Source organism: Enoplosus armatus, chromosome 7, assembly GCF_043641665.1.
Source record: "Enoplosus armatus isolate fEnoArm2 chromosome 7, fEnoArm2.hap1, whole genome shotgun sequence".
NCBI lineage: Eukaryota > Metazoa > Chordata > Actinopteri > Centrarchiformes > Enoplosidae > Enoplosus > Enoplosus armatus.
This window is the reverse complement of record NC_092186.1, coordinates 12842516-12864262: the sequence shown is the minus strand read 5'-3', so window position 1 is coordinate 12864262 and position 21747 is coordinate 12842516. Positions and strand designations below refer to the sequence as shown.

The 21747-nt window shown below is 43.8% G+C and overlaps 1 protein-coding gene across 1 annotated transcript in view; it reads right to left on the bottom strand.

Annotated features, from left to right (window-relative positions):
• Positions 1 to 4248: 4248 nt before the first annotated feature.
• tle2a (TLE family member 2, transcriptional corepressor a) overlaps positions 4249 to 21747 on the bottom strand; it is a 36505-nt gene continuing 19006 nt past the window's right edge. The window contains exons 3-20 of the mRNA XM_070909071.1: positions 20930 to 20993; positions 18012 to 18056; positions 15731 to 15793; positions 15187 to 15291; positions 14446 to 14659; positions 14027 to 14043; positions 12742 to 12837; positions 12104 to 12148; positions 10971 to 11132; positions 10318 to 10441; positions 9133 to 9335; positions 8694 to 8773; positions 7745 to 7994; positions 7225 to 7472; positions 5591 to 5738; positions 5301 to 5451; positions 4980 to 5056; positions 4249 to 4693 (exon numbers count right to left, since the gene is read on the bottom strand). Of these exons, the coding sequence (XP_070765172.1) occupies positions 4586 to 4693; positions 4980 to 5056; positions 5301 to 5451; positions 5591 to 5738; positions 7225 to 7472; positions 7745 to 7994; positions 8694 to 8773; positions 9133 to 9335; positions 10318 to 10441; positions 10971 to 11132; positions 12104 to 12148; positions 12742 to 12837; positions 14027 to 14043; positions 14446 to 14659; positions 15187 to 15291; positions 15731 to 15793; positions 18012 to 18056; positions 20930 to 20993 (2200 nt within the window). The 3' untranslated portion in view covers positions 4249 to 4585. The remainder of the gene's footprint in view (positions 4694 to 4979; positions 5057 to 5300; positions 5452 to 5590; positions 5739 to 7224; positions 7473 to 7744; positions 7995 to 8693; positions 8774 to 9132; positions 9336 to 10317; positions 10442 to 10970; positions 11133 to 12103; positions 12149 to 12741; positions 12838 to 14026; positions 14044 to 14445; positions 14660 to 15186; positions 15292 to 15730; positions 15794 to 18011; positions 18057 to 20929; positions 20994 to 21747) is intronic.

The following is a 21747-nucleotide window of genomic DNA, read 5'->3' as shown; positions in this document are numbered from 1 at the left end:
GTTTTCAACAGCTGTCGTAACTACGACAACAACAGACGCAATCGGCTGAAAGTCGCCAGTTAAACCGAAACACCGGACTATGTCCTGGTCTGGAGCAGCAACTTCCTGGAGTGTCTGCTGGTTTCCTGGTAACTGGTCCCAGCCAAGAAATAATCATATAACTCGCCTGTAAAACTGTTGTTTTAACCCTAACCGATTAAAGATTTACCTTGTTACTCAGTGATCTTAAAAGGAGCTGATTTTTGTCAGATTTTGTTACTTTTGGATAGAGCCAGGCTAGCTATGTCCTCTTGTTTCTAGTCTTCATGCTAAGCTAAGCTAAACTAACTGACCTAGCCTTATATTTGCTATACAGACGTGAGCGTGGTATCAATCCTCTCATCTATGTATCAGCAAGAAAGTGAGTAAGTGTATTTCCCAAAAATGTCAAACCCGATTCTTACTTTCCACTCCTTGTATCATATTCCAGACTGGCAGGCAAACTGTATATCAGAGCTCTCTGCTTCTATAGAACATGCGTCACCAATGTTTAGACTAAAAAGGCACATTTCAAGCTTTTCTTTTATTACTCATTTACTTAAGTATTTTTTATGACTAGTGATTGCTCGTCTTTCTGTAATGATATGTTTATGTATTGGGGGTTGCCTATGACTGCGTTTTTGGGTTCGGAGGAGCAAACAGAGAGGGATGCACTCACACATGAAGACATACAAAATCAATTGCAACACAGGCGGGAAAAACCATTTTTGTTCTTTTAACTTTTTTTTTTTTTCTTTGAATCAGTGTGTTTTTATCCTTGGTGATGGTGACAGGCAGAGGGCACAACATCAGCAGTCCCATGTAAAGACAAAAAACCCCAACAAACTCCGTTTGGGAGAAAAGATCCTCTGTCTTCTGTTTGTTGTTTTTGTTTTATCCCCCCTTTTTTTCCCCAAAAGTGGTAGTGAATGTACTGTAGTCTGTTTTCAGTCCTTTATTGTGCAACTAAACGATGTTTCTGTTGAGTCTGTGTTCAGTGTACAGCAGGCGCCGGCTGCGACATGACGATACAGATTTAGCCATCGAAGAGGTCCCACTCTTTACTGCATGCTTGTTGCACTAAAGCTCCACTTCTGCTGATAGAACGAGACAAATCTGATTTCATTCAGTAGGTACAGTGAACGGTCTCACAACCGCAGTTTTACAGACGGGTGAATTTTACATTTCAGTTTGCAATTTAGTTCAATTGTATAAACTTTAAGCAAGATTTGTCCATGTTTCTCGCTGCAGTGCTAGTGCAGGATAGAATTGCGAGGGACTTCTACAATGGCTACTGTACCAGCGAGGAGTCAGAGATCACCTGTACAGTTTAATGCCTTTGCCTGCCTCTTTCCCTTTCTGCCCGTCAGCCACAGGCAAAATGATATTCTCATACACAAGCTTGTATACTACTCAGAATGATGCTGTATAATGGCTATGCATTTGGTGGTATAGCGTGAATATTTGGGACATTGTATTTGATACTCTTCTTTAACTGTCAGTAACGTCTCTCCCCCCTGCCTGTGCTTTCTCTGTTTGAACAGTATATATTTTTTCTTTTACAAGCCCATGTTTAGTTTCTCTTTTAAAAAGCCAAGGAACTTCTTTTTTTTCTTCTTTTTTTTAATGCACTGTGTCTTCTTCCCTCCTCATGCGTTTCCCATGTGCTGTACAAGAGATGCTATGTGTGAAAAATAAACCAAACTTGTGTCCATCTTTTTTCCCCTGAGATTTAAATGCTGAAGGGAAAAAAAAGCCAAATAACCAAAGAGGAATACTTTATTCTCTCAACATCGAGAGCCAGTTTTGTCCAGTTGAAAATCGGCCTTTTCATCCACAATTCTTCCTGAACACCCCCTCCAGTTGCTCACGGTGAGAAACTTTCTGCACAGTCCGAAAAATGCAAATCTTTGCAGGTCACTGACAAGTTTTACAAGAGCTCTCAGCAGTTTGACTTTCACCAGTATTTCACAATAACTTCGACACACTGAGGACATTGTCCATCCCATCACAACAACAAAAAGGCAAATTGGTGATTCATTGTTTTCTGCAAAACACCAACAACAAACAGCAAAAATCATTAAATACTGGGTTACATCTGACTGACTGAATCCTGGAGTGTGACCAGTGTTGGTCTCTTTAGATAAGTTGTGCACATCGAATGAAGCAGAGATACTGGAGCACATTTAAATACATTTCCATATGTGTGGAATTTAAAAAAAAAAAAGATGCTGAGACGTTGGGCCTAAATAAAAAAAAAAACAGAAAACAGACATGCCACACATCTTCAAAGGTTGTGTAGTTTTAATTGGCAGCTGAGATTTCCATTCACTGCACATTTTGAAACCTGCTCTATCCAAATTGTGGAGTACCTTAACGGGATAAATAAGTCACACTGACACCATCCAGCTACATCTGTAAGAAAAGATTACTTTAATCAGGGACTAAAATGACTCCATCGGGCAGGTAGTTTCAGCTGAGCTATATGACCACAGCACCGAGCAGGTGAGCGATCTGTTTTTCTTTATTCAGTCTCTTAATTAGCGGCTAGTCCACTGGTCACACTAGTTGGGAGCCGTACAAAAGCAGTGCTGCGATTATGGGTTTTAACAGCAGTAGAGGACGAAGGTCAAAATCATGGTTTCAATCTTCCATTAAAAGAAATGAAGCTAAATGATTTATTATCCAACTGTACGCCAATAGTCATTTACTCTCTCTCATTTAGTCTCTCACAGCAAAAGCTTTTTGTCTTGGCAGGACAGTCACCAAGCACGCACACAATCACTGCAGAACTCCCCTCTCGGGTATTATTGCTGTAATAATCCATTTCTCAGCCTCCTGCCGCTGCAGATTGCCTTTGTCTCAACACACAACTCAACTGTACGTACAACTGTACGTCTGCATTATTTACTGAGAGCTCCAGGCGCAGAGGAGGCAGGGAATCCTAACTTGCTCAAGCTGTGGGTTTGAATCCCAAGACACTTTTTTTTTTTTTTTTTGTCCTCGCATGTGTGAGGATGCAGACGTCAACGAGAAGAGAAGCTTTGTGCTGCTTCAGTAAGAGGGAAACGCTTCCATCACAGAGTGTGTACTCACCATTCACAGCCTTCATTTTTTTTTTTATCTAAATGTTTCTAAGACGCTTCCTGGCACCTCGCTGTGAGCACACGCTTTTCTGGCTGTTATGGTTTAAACAAACATTCAACAAATGCTTCTTTTGATTATTTTTTTTCCAGTTTTAAAACATCCAAGTTAAACCTGGCAACAACACACACACACACACACACACGATCTACTTCATTTCTACCCTTCACACAATCACACCTACATCGGTCCTTAAGGAGACATTTCAATCTGGTTTTCTGAGAGAGAAGATGCTCATGAAAGACAAAAAACACAAATGACACGCTGCAGATCAGACTTCCTCACTCTCATCAGTTGTCTTAAAGCAAATTCAAGTCACAGATAACATCCTTGTTTGCCTTTAGAGAACTTTATTTACATGTCCATATATAGCAAGGTTCAAGGTTCATGATACCAGTTGTGAAAATACCTGTCTGCCTATATGTGCCCTAACAAATACAATAGAAAAAAAACATTGAATGTTGAATGTTAAGGATGACGACGATGCAGCAGAGGCCACGTCCCGGAGAGTACCTGTTGTAAGCTGTTTGAACAGACTTCAGTTTTCTGCCATTGTGGGTTGTGGTTTTCTGTTCCAGGCTGGTTTCCCCAAAAACATATCCAGAATAAGTCTGGCTTTGTTCTTTTATAAAGAAAAAAATAATCGAATAAAAAAGGAACAAAGACAAACTCTCAGGACACTTCAGAGAAAACCGAGGCCTCTTCTGTCCTGTGTGTACTGGGGATGATACAATCATGTTGCTGCTGAAACTTAACCAGGAGAAAAAAAAATAGCTGGAACTTCACAGCACACCATCCTGCCATCTGCCACGCATCTGCCGCCTCGAGGAGCAGCCGCGTGCTGCGGACTGAGCTGGACTGGACATGGCCAGACCGGGCCAAACTGACCCAGGCTGGGACTTACACAGCACAGAATATGCACCGTATTTTTCCATTAAGAGTTTCCAGCCCCCCCCCACCCCCACCCTGAACCCTTCCCACACTTCCTCAGTCCCACGTCTGTCTTTTTCCACTCGATGTGGTCCAACTGTTTGCGAAAAATTCAAAGGCTAAAAAAATAAGTTTTTTTGCTAATTTCTTGTTCACTACAGAGGTTTTATTTTGTTAAAAAAAGGAACAAAAAGGAACAAAAAGAAAAGTTCTTTGGAGGAATCCACAATTGCGCAGCTATAGACTAACCAGCGTTCTCAGAGCATTAAAAACAAAGTTCAAAGTTTGTTTTTTTTCCAGAGATGTGACTTTGTGCCCCCTTGCTTCTCTTTCTCTCTCATTTCTTTCACAAACGTAAACAAAACAACAAAGTACGAGTTGAGTGTCTCTTGTTTTCCATGCCACCGACGCTCTGTACAGTCATTGGTGCAGGAGGGAGCCTTGGCCCCACCTCCTGATTATTAGTTTTTGTTTTTTTTCAGCCAATCAGAGTTCAGTAGATGACTTCGTAGACTGTGGCCTTCTTGTCCCCAGAGCCGGTGACGATGAACTGGTCGTCGGGGGAGATGTCACAGCTGAGAACCGACGAAGACTCCTTAGACTGAACAGAGAGACAGAGAGGAAGCCACATTAGCTACAAACACTCAATGAATCATGTTTTTGTACACTAGTGACACAGAAATTCACATGTCGGCTGTTATTCAAGTCAAAATGGATGCATTTGTGTCCCAAAATAACCCTCTAATATTTAAACAAGATGATGAAAAAGCAGGAAAATGTTTTTAAAAAGTTCACATTTGTCAGCTGAATTGTTTCCAGATCAGAAATCACAATTTCTTATCATGTTACCACTTTTCATAGTTATTTATAACTATTTTATGGCCTACCTGGAATATGCTGGATCCATAAGGTGTCCGCCATGCATTCAGGAGGTTATCTTTGCCTGTGCTCACGAACCATTTACCTACAGAACGAAACACACACAGCCATCAGCAGATAAAGCCTCAGGGGAGGTGAGATATGGAGAGGAAGCGCTGCCTTTGTGAAGAACAGGAGAGGTGAAAAGGAAGAAACCGTTTCTGAATAATGAGAGAGGCAGGAGATTTGTTCTGCTTCCCTAGTTTGTGTGTGTGTGTGTGTGTGTGTGTGTGTGTGTGTGTGTGTGTGTGTGTGTGTGTGTGTGTGTGTGTGTGTGTGTGTGTCCGTACCACAGTAGGCAAACTTGAGGGAGAGAACACAGCTCTCATGGAGGTGCAGCTGGTACTTGTCAGGTTTGGAGACGTGCAGGACTTCCACGTTACTGCTCTCCATCCCCACAGCCAGCCACTCGCCTGTCGGACAGTAGCCCAGAGAGAAGATCTGGAGACGGAGAGAGAGGAGACAAAGGAAGGAGAGAAAGAAATGGGGAGATGAGAGTGGGAAAGCGTTAAGGACCAACGGCACATTAATGCCTATTAGTGAGATTTGTGTGTGTGTGTGTGTGTGTGTGTGTGTATACCTGCGAGGTGAAGTCATGCTGCTGGAGCTGCCGTCCCTCTCGGAGGTCCCAGCAGCGGACCGTGTTGTCCAGCCCTCCCGTCCACAGTTTGGTGCCGTCGTTGGAGATGTCGATGCAGCTCGCTCCGTCTGTGTGGCCCTGGAACTGCCTGCAGGGAGGAGACACACAAGAGCCTTAGAGATGGACACACGCACGCACGCGCGCACGCACGCACGCACGCAGGCACACACACACACACACACACACACACACACACACACACACACACACACACACACACACACACACACACACACACACACACACACACACACACACACACACACACACACACACACACACACACACACACACACCCTCTGTAGCATTTTTGAATGAGCAGAGATCAGAGAGGCACACTATTTGTTTACATGTTTCCTATTACTCATATACTACTTTTTACTCTGAAGGACCATGCTGGAAGCTTTGCTCATGTTTCACTTACAACTTTACAACATTTACTGACAACAATTTCCATAAGAATACAAGTTGCACTATAATGTTTAAATGCATTTTTCCTGCTTTCCAGGAGCTTACCCATTTCAGTTTATTTAAGTACGCAATGAAAATCAACACGCAGAGACTTATTTGCTTGACGTACTGTAACTCATGCATCACACTGAAACACACGTCCTCACGAATTTCTGTTACTTGATTCTTACGCGAAACACAAAGGGAATGAAAGTCTGCACCACAAAACAGTCCCAGACAAAAGACGAAATAAAAAAATACAGTGACTTATAAATGCACATTTTATTTGGCAACACTTTGCCTGAAGTCCCCCAATTTAGCATTCATAAGCAGTATATAACCATTTAATAATAGCGTGTTTAATAACACACTATCATGTAGTGCAGATAGAAGTATTAGTAGTAATAGTATAGTATGTATTTGTCAACAACTACAACTCATAAGTTGCGGCTGCTGTAAACAGATGATGAATGACAACATTGTAAAACACAGTTGTAATAATATAAAAAATTTCTTCATAGAAGTTATAATTATTGACAAATACCGTCCATTAATAAACACTTGAAATGTCCTTATAGCAGCGTACAACTACATTATAGTAACTTTTCACTACATGTTTGTATACTGCTTGTAAATGATAAACAGGGGACTTGAAGTGTTACTGTTTACTTTTTTAAGGACAAGCATAAAGAATGGACCAGTGCCACTTATCTTAGCATTTACAGCCTAAGCTAGTTTGCAATGCCCTTCCATGCCTAGATGTGTGTATTAGCTGGTGAGGTACTGAATTTTAAAAAGGTGGGTATGTCATCGGGACATGAAAAAATTTAGGGAATTATGCAAAATACCACAAATCAACAATATAGTTGGTATAGTAAGGTGTAAGAGGGTGGTGGTAAATACACAGCAACATAAGAAACCACTGACAGTGATTTATAGAAAGACAGTCAGAAACAGTTTATGACTTTCTCTCCTCATTTCCCACACCATAACTTCTCTTCCTTTTTCATCATTCCCTCCTCCTCTCCTCCTTTCTTGTTACTTAAACAGAATCTGGCTATTTTCCAGATTCCACCTCCTGAAACTAGTTGAGACGATGCGATCGCTTCTCTCTCCTCTCTTACCTGACCAGAGTCTGGTTGTGAAGGTCCCAGACGACGATGTTGCCGTCGCTGCAGCAGGAGAAGCAGACCTTGTTGTCGGGGGAGATGGCCAGAGCGTAGCAGGCGGGAGCAGACGACGTCAGCTCTGCCTTAATGCGTGGGGTGGGCGTGGCCAAATCCCAGATTGACAGCGTGCTGGCCTCCCCACCCACGATCAAGGTCCGTCCATCGGAAAGCAGCTTGCAGGAGCGGATGTAGTTATCCCTGTTCTGATTGGACACAATAAACGACAAGTATAAACATTTATATACAGTAATATATGTTCTAGAGCTACGTAACTGAAGACAGGCGGGTACAAAGACAGAAAGTTCATCAAAGAAACAACAAAAAGGTGATTCATCATCCAAAGTGTGTTTTTATGTGTGGAAAAACAAGAGCATCACTTTCAGTAGTAAAGCAACATTATTAGACCCAAGATGGACAACAACCTCTAAATATGAGTCTACAAACATCCATCTAAGTGTCCCCCCTCATGTCTCACCAGACAGTCCAGCTGGGCCATGGGGCTCTTGCTTCCTGGCTGGCTGATGTCCCACACCTTGACGCAGCCCTTGCCTCCGGTGTAGACGTGGCGCGTCGAGGTGCTGATGGTGACGGCACACACCACCTCTCCGTGGTTCAGGGTGTGAATCTGACGGGCGTGGCGAGGGATTCCTGGGCCCAGCAGGGCGTCGGGGGGAAAGGGCACCGGCTGCATCTGGCCATCTGCGCTCACATGGAAGGAGTAGGCGCTGGAGACAAGAGAGAGAGAAAGAGAAGGGAACAGAAATTAAAAGCTGCAGCTAAAACACTTAAATCAGATGGAGCACGTAGAGGGAGAAGAGAGAGGGCAAACATTTTATTATTTGGTCTGCGTTTCTAAAAGAGGACTATTCAACAAACAAGATTATTAACACAAGTGTTTAACTTTGACGAGCACCATTTAAGACTGAGGGGAAAAAAGTTCTGTACCTTTTTTAGCAATCTACTTCAACTTCTAATTTCTGCATTTAAAAAAAATACTTTTGTCAGACACTCAATGACTAAAACCTGACATTTAATAATGATGTCTGGATAACTGAAAATACTGTATTTAACTGCTTGAGTCTGCAAATATCACCGACGTCACGTCATCTACATTGGCCAAAGTAGTAAAGTGGAGCCAGAAATAGAAGCCATTGCTTACAGCCCTTTTAAAAACATTTTTCAGGTGCTTTAAGGGTGAACATTTACTTCTTGATGTATGAACACAGATGGTTGATTTGAACAATGCTGCTGTACATTCTGACCTAACAAAGTTCTGGAGGCTCCAAAATTTTTAAAATATTTTCCTACAACATCTTTCACCGTTCATCTTTTTTTCTGGAGTTGTAATTGAGGAAAACCTGAGTACAGTTAACAGTGAAAAGGTGAAGATTTGAGTTTTAGCTGGCAAGAAAGAGGAAACTCACGGCTTCCCGGAGGCGGCTGACTGCAGGCTGGCAGGCAGCCCAGGGACCCTCATATGTGGGTGTGGAGACTCATAGCCCACCTGGAAGAGAAAGCGATACCCAAATGTAAGAAAAAAAAAAAAAAAACCTGAAAAGATACCTGTGTTCATGTGTAGGAGAGCAGGGAGTTCACTCATAAAAATAGATAATACAGAGACAGTATCAGATGAAAGATCAGAATAAAATGAGATCATATAAAGCAGAGACTTTTCAAGAGCCAAGGTCATAGATTCTTAACAATTAATGACAATGCAGCTGCTCTCTCTCATTTTTGTATATATCTAGATATATATATATCTAGATATATACACATTTCTGCCCTCTCTGACGGGTTTATATGCTGAGGTATTACATATGACAGTGACACTGGAAAGACAGATCTGCCGAGCGTCTAGCTCACCACAGGGGACCGTCCGTAGCCTGCGGCAGCTGCTGCTGCTGCTGCTGCTGCAGCAGCTCCGTTCATCTGGGAGGAGACCAAGTGGAGGCCGGCGCCGTAGCCCGCCGCCCCGGGCAGGTCCCCGTTCACCCCTGGAGGGGGCAGGCCGAAAGCACCTGGAGGGTATGCTCCCTGCACCGCCAGGGGATTTCTCAGACCCAGAGCTGGAGGAAGGAGGGAGGAGGGAAAAGACAAGAGAGAGTTCATTTGTTGTGAATTATTTAAGTGAACAAATTATTGATTGAGGCAGTGTATGTCAGTCACTCAGAGAGTTTTATCTTTTCATTTTAGCATAGACCAGAATCAGCTCCACATATCATTGAGGTGACTCCCTCTGCAGAGCCTATCAGTGTGTGACAGTTGTGACTGACAGGCCTTGAACAAGCTGCTTCCTGCCATACAAAAAGCAGGACATCACTAACTGCAGCACTGGACCACTACTGACCCCTGCTGGCCACCATGTCTCCCTGCAGCGAGACTGTGTGTGTGTGTGTGTGTGTGTGTGTGTGTGTGTGTGTGTGTGTGTGTGTGTGTGTGTGTGTGTGTGTGTGTGTGTGTGTGTGCATGTGTGTGTGCTCACGTAAACGTCCTCTACATCCTCTTTCTATGCATGTAGCTGCACCTATGAGTGTGTAGTATGCATGCATAATGGTGTGTGTGTGAGAAAGCGGAGCGGGGGCTAACAGGTGATGTGAGGGGAAAAAAAGGAGAGAAAGAGATACATGGAATAGATGGAGCCTCATTATGAAGCAGCTCACAGTCACAGTCCATCACCTCTCCTAATCTTTCCATTTAAAAAGTGAGGGGCGCTGAATATTTTTGCCCACAGCTGCTTATTAAGTCCAGATGGTGGTGGGTGGTGGGGAGCCCATACCAACTACTGCAGCACGATGTCGATAGAATCACTACACGTAACAACATGAGAACAGGATAAAAACAGATTCATATTTTTAATTGATCCCGTGTGCTGTAAAAGTTTGTGTCCCTGAGAGGAGGGACGGAGACATTTGTCTTTTGGTCTCCTAAGCAACGTGGAGCGAAGCTTACAGTTTCACTTAACATCAACTTCAATGCTCCCTTTTTAACAATAAAGTACAGATGATATGTTCTTTGGGGAATAAAAGCCAGCTCATGGGATGCTCTTACTGAGGTCGACGCCAGGCTTTCCGGGGACAGGTCTGAACTGCGGAGGTCCGCTGGGCCCCGGAGTGTTGGACTCTTGAGACATGGGGGTCCCTGGCTTCATACCTGGAGTGCTGGACTTCTCTCTCTGGAAGAGCAGAGAAAGAGAGAGAAGAGAAGTGTTAGGGAATAAAGACGAAAAATAAAAATAAACTTTCAATGAAAAGTGAAATACACGCGCTGCCTTTAGGTTTAGATATATGGAGGGAAAAACTATTTAACAGTGAAGGACAGAGCGAGCCAGGGAGGAAGAAGAAGAATGGCAAAGAAAAGCACACAAACAAAAAGAGAATGACAGTAAGGATGACTGAGGGCAGATGGGACCTGAGGAGTGCTATGGGATGTCAGCAGCCCAGACTGAATGTGTGGGATGTTGAATATACAGCATAATAACTCCGAGACGAACTATTGACCCGAACAAAACTGCAGAATACAGAATGTGCTGACAGCATGGAAACACTGATGCCCTCTACGGAAATATACCACGTGTATTCTGCGTGCATGTGACAATAAGACCACAAAAAAAGGATTCAAATATTTGTCTTTTTATGTCTTTGTGAGGTCAACTTAACGGCACATGAATCCATGTGTGTGTTCACGCAGATGTTTCCGTGTACCTGTGGGGGTTCTTTGCCACGAGACGGAGAGGCGGCGCTGCTGGAGGAGGCCAGCGAGGTGGGGCTGGCCTGCGGGGGACCCTCCTTACGGGACTGAGGCATCTTGTCCAGACCGTTCTCCCTGGATGAGTAGGACTGCACGCTGCGGGGGGACGACGGGTCCTGAATTCAAAATACATTATTACATACATTATTATAGACATACATATTATTAACAACAGTCAGGTGCCCAAGTGAATATTGAAACTGGTTTTGTTTGCTGTGATCACTCCTGTTTATACTGGCCTTCTAGAAATCTTTTCCTAATGAGCTTAGACAAACTCCAAAGTCCTTGTTCTGTGCAAAAACACATTCCAAAGTGGGTATTTTCCAAAGTTACAGACCTTTTAGGGTAAAATACACATTTCTTATATTTGCACAGAACAGGGACTGTAGATTTGTGCCCGTCACTCACGTTGAAAGCACATTAACAGCCAGTATGAACATGAGGAATGATTACAGCAGGCAAAATCTCTTTCAGAGCTCACGAGCGCCTGACTACTGCTTTAAAAGACAGACTGTAAACCTCTCCTTTAACTGCTCGTGCCAACTATTGTTCTTCTTCTATTGATTCTGAACTAAACTGCAGTGAACATAAAAGAAATCACTTCCTGGCACCAGAGGAGTTTATTTCCGAACACGACTCACCCAACGCTGCAAAGTAAAAGCTTTCAGGAACTGGGTATAGCCTCGGTTACTGTTATTCATGTGTTCATTTGGATGTCAAAGATAAAAATTTTAAGAAAAATGTAAAGGTGCTGCTGGGGTTTTACTTTTGCTCATCTATATGTGGAACAAACTCTATTTCCAAACATCTTACAACCTTGCTTTCCATTTTGTTTGCACTCATTCATAAAAGTAATAAAACCTAAACAGTCATACAACAGAATTGTACATTAAAGTTGTAGAGGGCATGAATTGCATATGAACTTTATGGGCGTGTATGTTGTGAAATAAGGGCAGGCAGAGGTGGAGGAGGGGGTTTATCATTGTTACTATCATTATTCAGATGGTCCTGCTGGGTGTGTTTACATGATGTATGCAGATGAAAGCAGCGAAGTGAGGCCAACAGAGGCCGGTGGCCGCCTACTAACCTCATCCACCACCAAATTATCATCACTCTTATCTGCATCGCTGCCCTGTGAGAGGAGAGAGAAAGGGCGATTAGATATTCCTGCTCTGCTGTGTGACGTACGTAGATTACATGTAGAAATATACAACACACACATAAAGTCATACACAAACGTATTGGGAAAAGTTTTATGAAAACATTTTGTTCACTCTCTCAAGAGTTGTAATTTGTTACACTACAAATACAGGAAAATGAAATATCTTATCTTGACATTTTATTGCCCGAGATGAGATGGCTTGAAGTAAATGCAACGGACAGTGCAAATGTAATTAATTATAGATGTTTAACTTGGAGAGGTGAAATCCTCTAAGGCACCGCTGTTTTTAATACTGCAGGTCTTCTCGAAACAAAGCGATAATACTGAACTGCCCAAGACTCATTTATATCACACTAAAAATAATCCCTTACAATGCTCAATATATCTGCTTTTCCACAATAACACCAATAACACAGTGATGGCAGCAGGGAGACTGAATATTTCAATAACTAGTCTAAAAAGAGAGCAGACTCCACTGGTCTTATCTGACGAGGACTGGCAGAGCTGGGTGAAGCGGTCCTTCAGTTACTGAAACATTTAACAGCGTTATGAAAGTGCCTCACATAGTCTGTCATGAACTCCTTCTCATCAGCTTTCCTCTTCTTGCCGTTGCTGAGGTAGTCTGCTGCGCGACCCTTATCCCCATTGGACAGAGAGCTCTGCAGAGAGGAGGGGAGGAGAGAGTGAGGCAAAGAGCAAAGGCGAGGTGGTGAGGAGGAGGAAGGAAGGAGAGAGGAGTGAAGAAAAGGGAGTGAGGGCAGAGAGGACGGAAGGGGGTGATAATGAGGTGAGAGGGACTGCATAAATCATGTCAGGCTCATAAGCTGCAGAGATAAATGTGAAAGAATATCAGCCTCCATCGATCGGCCAGCTCGCTGTAGGAGTGAGAAGAAGAAACAGAATGCTTCGAGTTTTCTTTAAAGGTGGCAGAAAAGACTGTGGGGCTGCCCAAGCCTGCTTTGGCACTGATGCACAGTTTTTGGAAACAGTAAGTTTGAGGTTGTAGTGATACAGTGTCGAGATGTAAAGTGTTGTCATACAGGGTCCAGCATCAGTGACTGCAATCATTGCAATGTATAAAAGCCAAAGAAAGCTAAATTTAAGCCAATAAGATGTTGTTTTTATGCTTTTATGCTAATTTCAAAACCAGAGAAAATGATGCTGCCAAAACCTGTGTACTTTCAACTGACCACAGCAAACAACAGAAAACATGTCTGTTTTGTCTTATTGCCCGTTAAACCTTGTTTTGTAAAATCTGTAGACTGTGGAAAAAAAGGTCCATCATTTTTGAACAACTTCGTAATAATTTAGAAGTTTCCTGGATAGAGCGATCTAATGTGGTACTAATTACAGAGAAAATACAGCATGCATCATGCAAAAAATGGAACATGTGGCTACAGGCAAGTTTGCAACATAACATATGGGCGATAAAGTTTCTAATAATAAATTAATAACGACTAACCATCTAGTTGGGTTAAAATGGAGCACTTCTTTTAAGGAAATTCCCATTTTCCAATTAGTAAAAACACATTAGACAGTTCTGTCCAGGAAAATTATTAAACAACGATGTACCCGTTAAAAGCCTTTTTATCGGTTTTCACATTTCCTTTTTGTGACTGCATGTCAAATGCAATATTAAAGGACCACCAAAATAAAACATTACCAAATTTTATATTTATAACTCTTATTTGGACTTTTCTATAGTTTTTAAAGCCAAAAAAAAATTTATACTGAAAGTTTTGTGGAGTGGATACCCATGTGTAACACTGTATTTGCCTACATAGCTGCTGAACAATCGGGTAGACAAGTGTGAGTGATCTTGATATAAGAGCAGTAATTTGTACTCACTGGTCCCGCTTCACGGTCTGTTCAATCCAGGCAGAAGAACCCAACACATCCAGGTACCAGGCCACAGGACAGCAAATGCAGATAAGGACAAACACACACAAATCAAGATTATCTGCCATCACTTCACATCACTCTGCAGCTGATGAGTCAGTGGAAAAATATCCCTGAGGAGTGTTATTATCAGCAACACTCCTGTGCCCTGCCAAAAATCCAAAGCGAAGCCAATCATCAGAATCCATCGAGCCAAGCCTCGGTGTGTTTACTTTACTCCCACCTCAGCGAGACGTTTTCATCTCTAAGAACGCAATCCAACGCTGGTCCCAGCCCTAAACTCATCTAGACTTTTACACTTTTTGCTTAGAGAAACACAAACTGAGAGAAAAATAAGTAAACAGGTCTCATCTAAAGTGCTCCTGTACCTCTGTGGTGCTCTGCAGCAGCGGCGGCCGCGACAGCTGCCTCTAGGTGTGCTCGCTCATCCTTGGCAGCCAGCTGGGCCCCCAGGGCCCCGGACAGGGCCAGCAGCCCGGACCCTCCGCCGAGCGCCAGGCCGGGGTGGGGCAGTCCTGATGGGTGTGGGCCCATTGGCAAACCCTGGGCATGCTGGGAGAGGTGCTGGGCCTGAAGCTGCTGCTGTAGAGAGGAAGGGTAGAAGAAGAAATAGGGACAGAGAGGAGCCAGAAGACAGAGAGATTTGGGTGACTTACAAGCACTGGAAAAGGTGGCTCAACAGGAAATGATCAAGAGGAGGAAAGGAGGAAGGGAACTAAGTGCTGCGATGTGCACGAGAGGACGAAAGGGGAAATGCTGAGGTCAAGGCTGCGGCTCTTTAGGGGGGGGCGAAGCTCTGCAGCCAAATCAGCGTGATGGGAGATAAAGTGACAAATAACTAAAACTGAAATATCATTTAATTCTCTATTAATCATATGGGACAATTTATGGGCCACATCATTTAATTGGCGATGCTGTTCAGGTACCTGGTAAGGCAACTTGAATTAAAAGAAAAATCTTAAGCCAATTCTTGGCATGTCAAAATAGTCATCTTAATCCAGCTTTATAAAATAAATCTGAATATTTTAGAGTTGGCCAATGGATGTTTGCCTCAATAAAAGCAAAAGAAAAGGAGGGAATATAAATAAATGGGAGGATAAGGTACACACGCTATGAGGCAGAGGGGGGAGCCCACGTACCCCTATCGAAGCATTTAGCTCCCCCATGGTCACCTGTTTGGCGCGCTCCATGGCCTGGACCACCTGTTGCTGGTGCTGTGGAACAAACCAAAAGGTCAGTGAGGGCAGGTGGATTCAGAATTAAATACTCTGACTTAAAATTCCATTTTTTTTTTTAAATCTGTAAACTGAATTAATATTAATGATGTGTAATTTTTCTTAATTAGTGTGGAAAAAGCTTTCATACTCTCACAAACGTATAACATATTTGAAATACAGATTTTTTTCCGGTCTGGGAAACATGTGAACGAATGCAACCATTTGGCGATCGAGGTATGTGCTTTGAAGTTCTATCCAGCTCTGCGTGTGTGTGAATTATTGCCTATTGTGTGTTTGCATGTGCACGCCTTCTGTGTGGGCTGCTGTCAGACAGGAGAGAGAGAGGGCTGGATGCAGTACAGTGTCTGTGTCTGTGTGTGTGTGTGTGTGTGTGTGTGTGTGTGTGTGTGTGTGTGTGTGTGTGTGTGTGTGTCACCTCCTGTGACAGGAATGGGATGAGCTGAGCACAGATCACGTTCAACCGCTTGGCAATCTCCGTCTGAAAAAAAAGAAAAAAAAAAAAAGAAAAAAAAAAGATACTGTTGCTTTGATGAATAAACACACACACATACACACAAACACTCGCACAGCCAAGATTGAGCTCGAACAAAAAGAAAACACTCACACATAAAGGTCTCTCACACACACACACACACACACACACACACACACACACACACACACACACACACACACACACACACACACACACACACACACACACACACACACACACACACACACAGTGGCTGTGGCCTGCTTCTCCCAGGGACAGTGTGGTAAATATTTCAGCTGCTTACATTTGGTCCATGCAAATGGAAACTCTGCCAGCGAGTTTGGCTAAAATATTCATGGACAGCATCTGCTGTGGCCTCAGCCAGCCCACACAGAGAGTGCAAGAGTGTGTGTGTGTGTGAGTGAGAGGGAGGGAGTGAAGATGCAAGATTCACCATCTTTTCTCACTGTGTGTATGTTTCGTGTGTGTGTGTTTCTGATGTGTCCTTGCATGTCTGTTTGTCTGTGTGTTTTCATTTTGCATGCTTGAGTGTGTGTGTGTGTGTGTGTGTGTGTTTCCTGCTGGGGCTCAGGGATTCTTGCTGTGGGTGTGTGTGTCTCGATCTGCTCTACTACACAGCCAACAGCAAACTCTTCCTCGCTCCCTCCCTCCCTCCCTCCCTCCTCCTCCTCATCATCATCATCACCACCATCTCTCTTTCCATCCATCCCTCGTTCCATTTGTCCCTTCCCAGTATTAGTGCAGTAATCAGTGTTACAGGCATTGTCATGTGTTGTCTAACACACACACACACAAACATGTTTAGCGGCAGGCCCAACAAGGCCGTTAGGGGCAGTAATGATATGCATGCAGAGATCATGACAACATCATTATGGCCACAGGCTGTTTGTCTTGTTGACAGCTAGACTCTGGTGTGTGTGTGTGTGTGTGTGTGTGTGTGTGTGTGTGTGTGTGTGTGTGTGTGTGTGTGTGTGTGTGTGTGTGTGTGAGAGAATGCGTGTGGAACTGTGTGTGTACACATACACACACACTCTCCCCACCCCATTCTCTCTCTTAAGTGATTTATTGATGCCGGACTGAACTTCCACCCCCTCCTTTTTCTTGCTCTTCCACTCTCTCGTTCCTCTCGCTTGCCCACATCTCTCCCTCCCTCCACTCTCCATTTTTCAGCCAGCCAGCCCCCCCCCCCCCCTTCCCTCCATCCTCTGAATCCATCACCCCCCACCCCAAGGGAGACACAATGATTTCTTGTTAGAGAACTCCAACTACTAAATGACATCTTCAGGAGAGGGAGAGGAGAGAGAGAGAGAGAGAGAGAGAGAGAGAGAGAGAGAGAGAGAGAGAGAGAGAGAGAGGATGAAGAGGGGAGGACAAAATAGAGGGGAAATGAAAAGAGGAGGCGGAGGAAGGAGAGGAGGTAGAGGAGGAGGAAAAGGGCAGATTGGGTTGAGGGAATGACAGCCAATGAACGAAGGATGTGGGAGGGAGAGAAGAAATAGACAGAAAGAAGAAACAGAAGGAAGGCGGGGGAGGAAAATCGAGATGGGGGGGGTGCAGCGGCGGCGAAGGCACGACAAAAGCGAAGCGATTGAGATGGTGAAATGAACGAAGAGGGAGAGAGAAAGAAAGGGAGAGTAGACGGCAGGAAGGCAGTGACCTGATTTAAAGTGAAATTCAGCATGGACTGTATGTCTGTAAGGAGACAGAGGTGTGGGGGGGAGGGGTGCAAAGGCAAAAAAAGAGAAAGAGAAATCAATGGGAAGGAAGGGAGACAGACAGGGATGGTGAAGAAATGGAGATTAAGAGAGAAGAGCATTAAAAAAGACAAATAGACAGCAATTGAAGGGAAAGAAGAAAAGAGGGACAGGGGACAGAGAAGCAGGGCAGGGAGGGAGGGAGCAGAGCCAGTAACAGACAGGGATTTATGATGGGGGAGGCTGTTCTGGAGGATTGGGGAAAGGCAGAGTATTCTCATCTGTCTGTGGTGGAGAAATGAATTCTGTTTGTGGATCCCATTAACGCCTCCACAGCATAACGCTGCCATATAGGTCCATCAGAGAGGACTGACGTTACAGCGGCGGAGGGACACACAGAGACAAAGACACACTGACTTTGCAGAAAAGTATTAGTTAGCTAGAGTGGTGATGATAATCAAAGCTTTATGAGTATGGAGGAAGGAGGGATGAGAGAGCTCACTCACCTGTTTGTGCATTTCAATGTTAAGGCCGTAGGACATCTCGTAATACTGAAACACAGCAGAACATCAGTTAATATACACGACATGCATGAACAAGAATATGAGATGACTGACATGCACACACTTTCATGTGAGGAGAACATAAAAGCTATGAGGCTTTTTTAAAATTCATTTATAATTAATATTTCCCATGTGGATATCATTTTAAAAAGACTTTTGTGGAATAAAAATAAGGCAAGGCAGTGCATTATTAATCCAAACTCCATAGATACTGTACAGTAAACACAAGTTATGACAACTTCTGTGAACACCGTCTTCTACATTAAATAAACATTTTAAAAGTTAAATCACTTAATTTTTTCTGCACATGAGTTTTATCTGCTGTTGGATTAATTTGTATCCCAGCAGCAAAAACTGGCGCAGTTAGTAGTTTTATTTTATCTGCACAAAGATCAGGTCTGATTTCCTATAAGACATGAAGAGAAAACATCATACAAATACTCTTTCTTTGAGACAACTGATGGCAAATTTCCTGACTCAGAAACATCTAATTTCTGCCATAACTTGTGTCTGATGTTATAGTTACATAAATTGGCAATTCAGTCATTGTTTTGACACAAATAAATTCAACAGCGAGAGCCCCGAAACACTCACAAAATATTTTCCTTTGCTCCCAGCTTCAGAGGATGCCAGCCCTCGCAAGTGCACTCTGAAGTGCCCATATGTCCCTAAAAGCACATTGCACTAATTTCACCTTGACTCTGCTGAAAGTCAATGGCACTAAATTGACCCTGAGGTGCTTTTCGGGAAGCCAGAAACCAGAAGCGAGGCTGGGAAATTGTCACCGGGCAGAAGAAGGTGACAGACTATTGCAATAATCATGCCTAATGTGAGCTTTTTGACCCTGGCTTTTACCCGAAAGTGTAAGGAGCTGTAAGGAATGCAGGAGGAGATGAATGCCACAGAGAGAGACAGGTGGGGCTCTCTCTCTCTCTCTCTCTCGTCAGAGATGGACAAAAAAGGAGAACATTTTAAAGTCAGATGCCTCTAAAAGTGACAGGCTGACATTTGCTTTTCAGCGTGGCTGGTTGTGGAGAGAAGAGATTGGCAGTTAGGCAGCCAGAACAGGCTGGCAGGATGGGAGAGGAGATGGCAGGGGTCCTCTCTCTCCAGACATCTTTCCTGGCAGTTAGCGGGCGTGTGTGTGTGTGTGTGTGTGTGTGTGAGCAGGTGTGTGTGTTTGTAGCACAAGCCTGCAACTGTGTAGGCGTGTGTATCTCTGTGCATGTGTGCGTGCACGCTCCTCTTTCTGTGTGTGTGTGTGTGCGCCACCATAAAAGACGCCTTTCCTGGCAGCTGGCAGCTCTGCTTGGCAGTTAGTATGCCAAGTTTCGCCTGTTGCTTAGCAACATCCAAACTCATCCAAACCCAAATCATCAGCCAGGAAAGGAGACCTGGCCTGTGCTTGATGCCAGCTAACCCCCCACCCCCCCCATCACTAAAACTTCAATCCCCCCACAAGTCCCCGCTCTGTGCCAAGATTGCCACATAGCTCTTTTTTGGCACAGCGGGTTCTGGGCAGCCTACACTCAGTCAGCTGTGGGGCTCTGATCACAGGTAAATCAAGGCTGGAGGTTTGCAGAGCTAAACAACAAAGAAAGACAAAGAGTTTCAGCCTTTACTTTATCAAGAAAGACAGATCTGCTGATCATGTATCCTTTACAATCAGACAGCCACACATATTCACACAGAGGGCTGCCTCTGAATGGAGCACATCAAAGCCTCTGAAACAAAGACACTTTGTCTTCTCAACAGATAGCACAAATTAAAAAAATCAGATTTTCAGAAAGCACTCTGGGATTCAAACCTATGGTCACATATTTACTTCTATAAACTTCCTCTGCCATCAGTGGTGAGATGCGAAAGCTTCAAACTTGAGGGAACATCTACAACGAGAGGACAAAATAAGCAGCAGTGTCAGAGAACACACCATGTGGTCGCACTAACCTCTAACAGTGTGGGAGGGAGGTGATTGACAACCAGTGACACAGCAGTAAAACCATTACAAGTCTGCACAGCACAGTGGGTAGATACAGCCGCAACAACAGTTCTCACTATCAATTACTCAGTTGTTGTCTTCATTAACCAATTAGTCATTTAAACTTTAGAATGTCGTAAAATAATGAAAAATACGAACACAATTAACCAGAGTCCAAGATGCCACACTCAGGTGTCTTGTTTTGAACAAAAAACAGTCTGAAGCCCAAAGTTACTATCATAAAGATTTTTCAGATTTTTCAATAAAACCCTTTTCTCATTTAACAAGAGAATCCAAAAGAGCTCAAACATTAATTGTTCTCTGAACGCAAGCAGCTGTACAACAACTTTGCCTGAATTAAACAGTTTGAACATTTTATTTAACGTCAGCAACGATGCGATCACAGATTAAAGAAGAGTGTGAATCAGATCAGACATTGGATTCCAGCTTTCAGCACTTAGGAGTTTAATACTCGGTGCTATAAACTGGTACCAAAGACTGTATATGAAGATGGTCGAGAGAGTACGGAGGTTCTATAAACAGATAGACAGATGTGGACACACATCAGCAGCATAACCCACGACTACATATCTCAGACACGAAAAGAAACGCTCAGAAACAGCACAAGACTGCACACCCATGTAAGTGCTGTTTATTCTGCAGTCCTGTAATACGTACGTGTGTGTGGTCTTGCGTGTGGTTTTTGGTGGGTGTTGTTTGGCAGCTGTTAGCAGATGAAAGGGATTCAGGGGACTTGGCACTGCACTTGCTGAGAGTGAATGTGGAAAGACATGGCCTCTGTGTGTGTGTGTGTGTGTGTGTGTGTGTGTGTGTGTGTGTGTGTGTGTGTGTGTGTGTGTGTGTGTGTGTGTGTGTGTCTCACCATAACGTAGTGTCTCTGGATCTCCGTCTTCTCTGTAGCCAGTTTCTCACACTCCATTTTCAAACTGCAACAGAGAGAAGAGAGGAAAAAATAAAAAACACAGTGATGTTTTGATGTGTATCATATCCCAAATAAAAAATACACAATGCAATTAGCAACATGACAACAAATTACTCCCTACTCCCTCGCTCTCTCTCTCTCCTCCTCTCTTGCACTCAGTGGGGGAGGAGGGAGCAGGGTGACTGGGGTGCTGACAGCCCATTATCACCTCAGAGCAGAGCAGAAATAGACAAAGTCACGCTTGGAGCTTGAAACCCGGCCAAGACTGCAGGCAGGCACATCCAAGGTGTCTCTCTCTCCCTCTCTTTCTCTCTCTGGACAATTTTCAATCTATCCATGCGCCATTCCTCCTCATTTTGTTGCTTCCCCAATTACCAGTCTCTCTCGCTCTCCATCTGACCGTTCCCCCTTCTTTCACATTTGACAGCACACTTTGCCAAGTTTCACTGAAGTCGAAGCTTCTGCTTAAAGTGGGTCAAGAGGGCCAATTCTGTCTGGATATGTAATAAATCTGCCCTTTTCTGTTTAAACAATCACTTCACTCTTCTTGTGTTCAGGATGTGACCTGTGTCTGTTGCTCCGTCTGTGAGCATGTCAGGCTACCACAGCAACAGCGAAGTGACAGCAGCCAAACACATCTCCCATGTGTCCTATATTTCTGTCTCTCTCCTCGCACCCAAACCAGTCCCCGGTGTCCTCTAAAACTGGATAATGCCAATGGCTGGATTTGCAAACACACACACACACACACAGTTTCT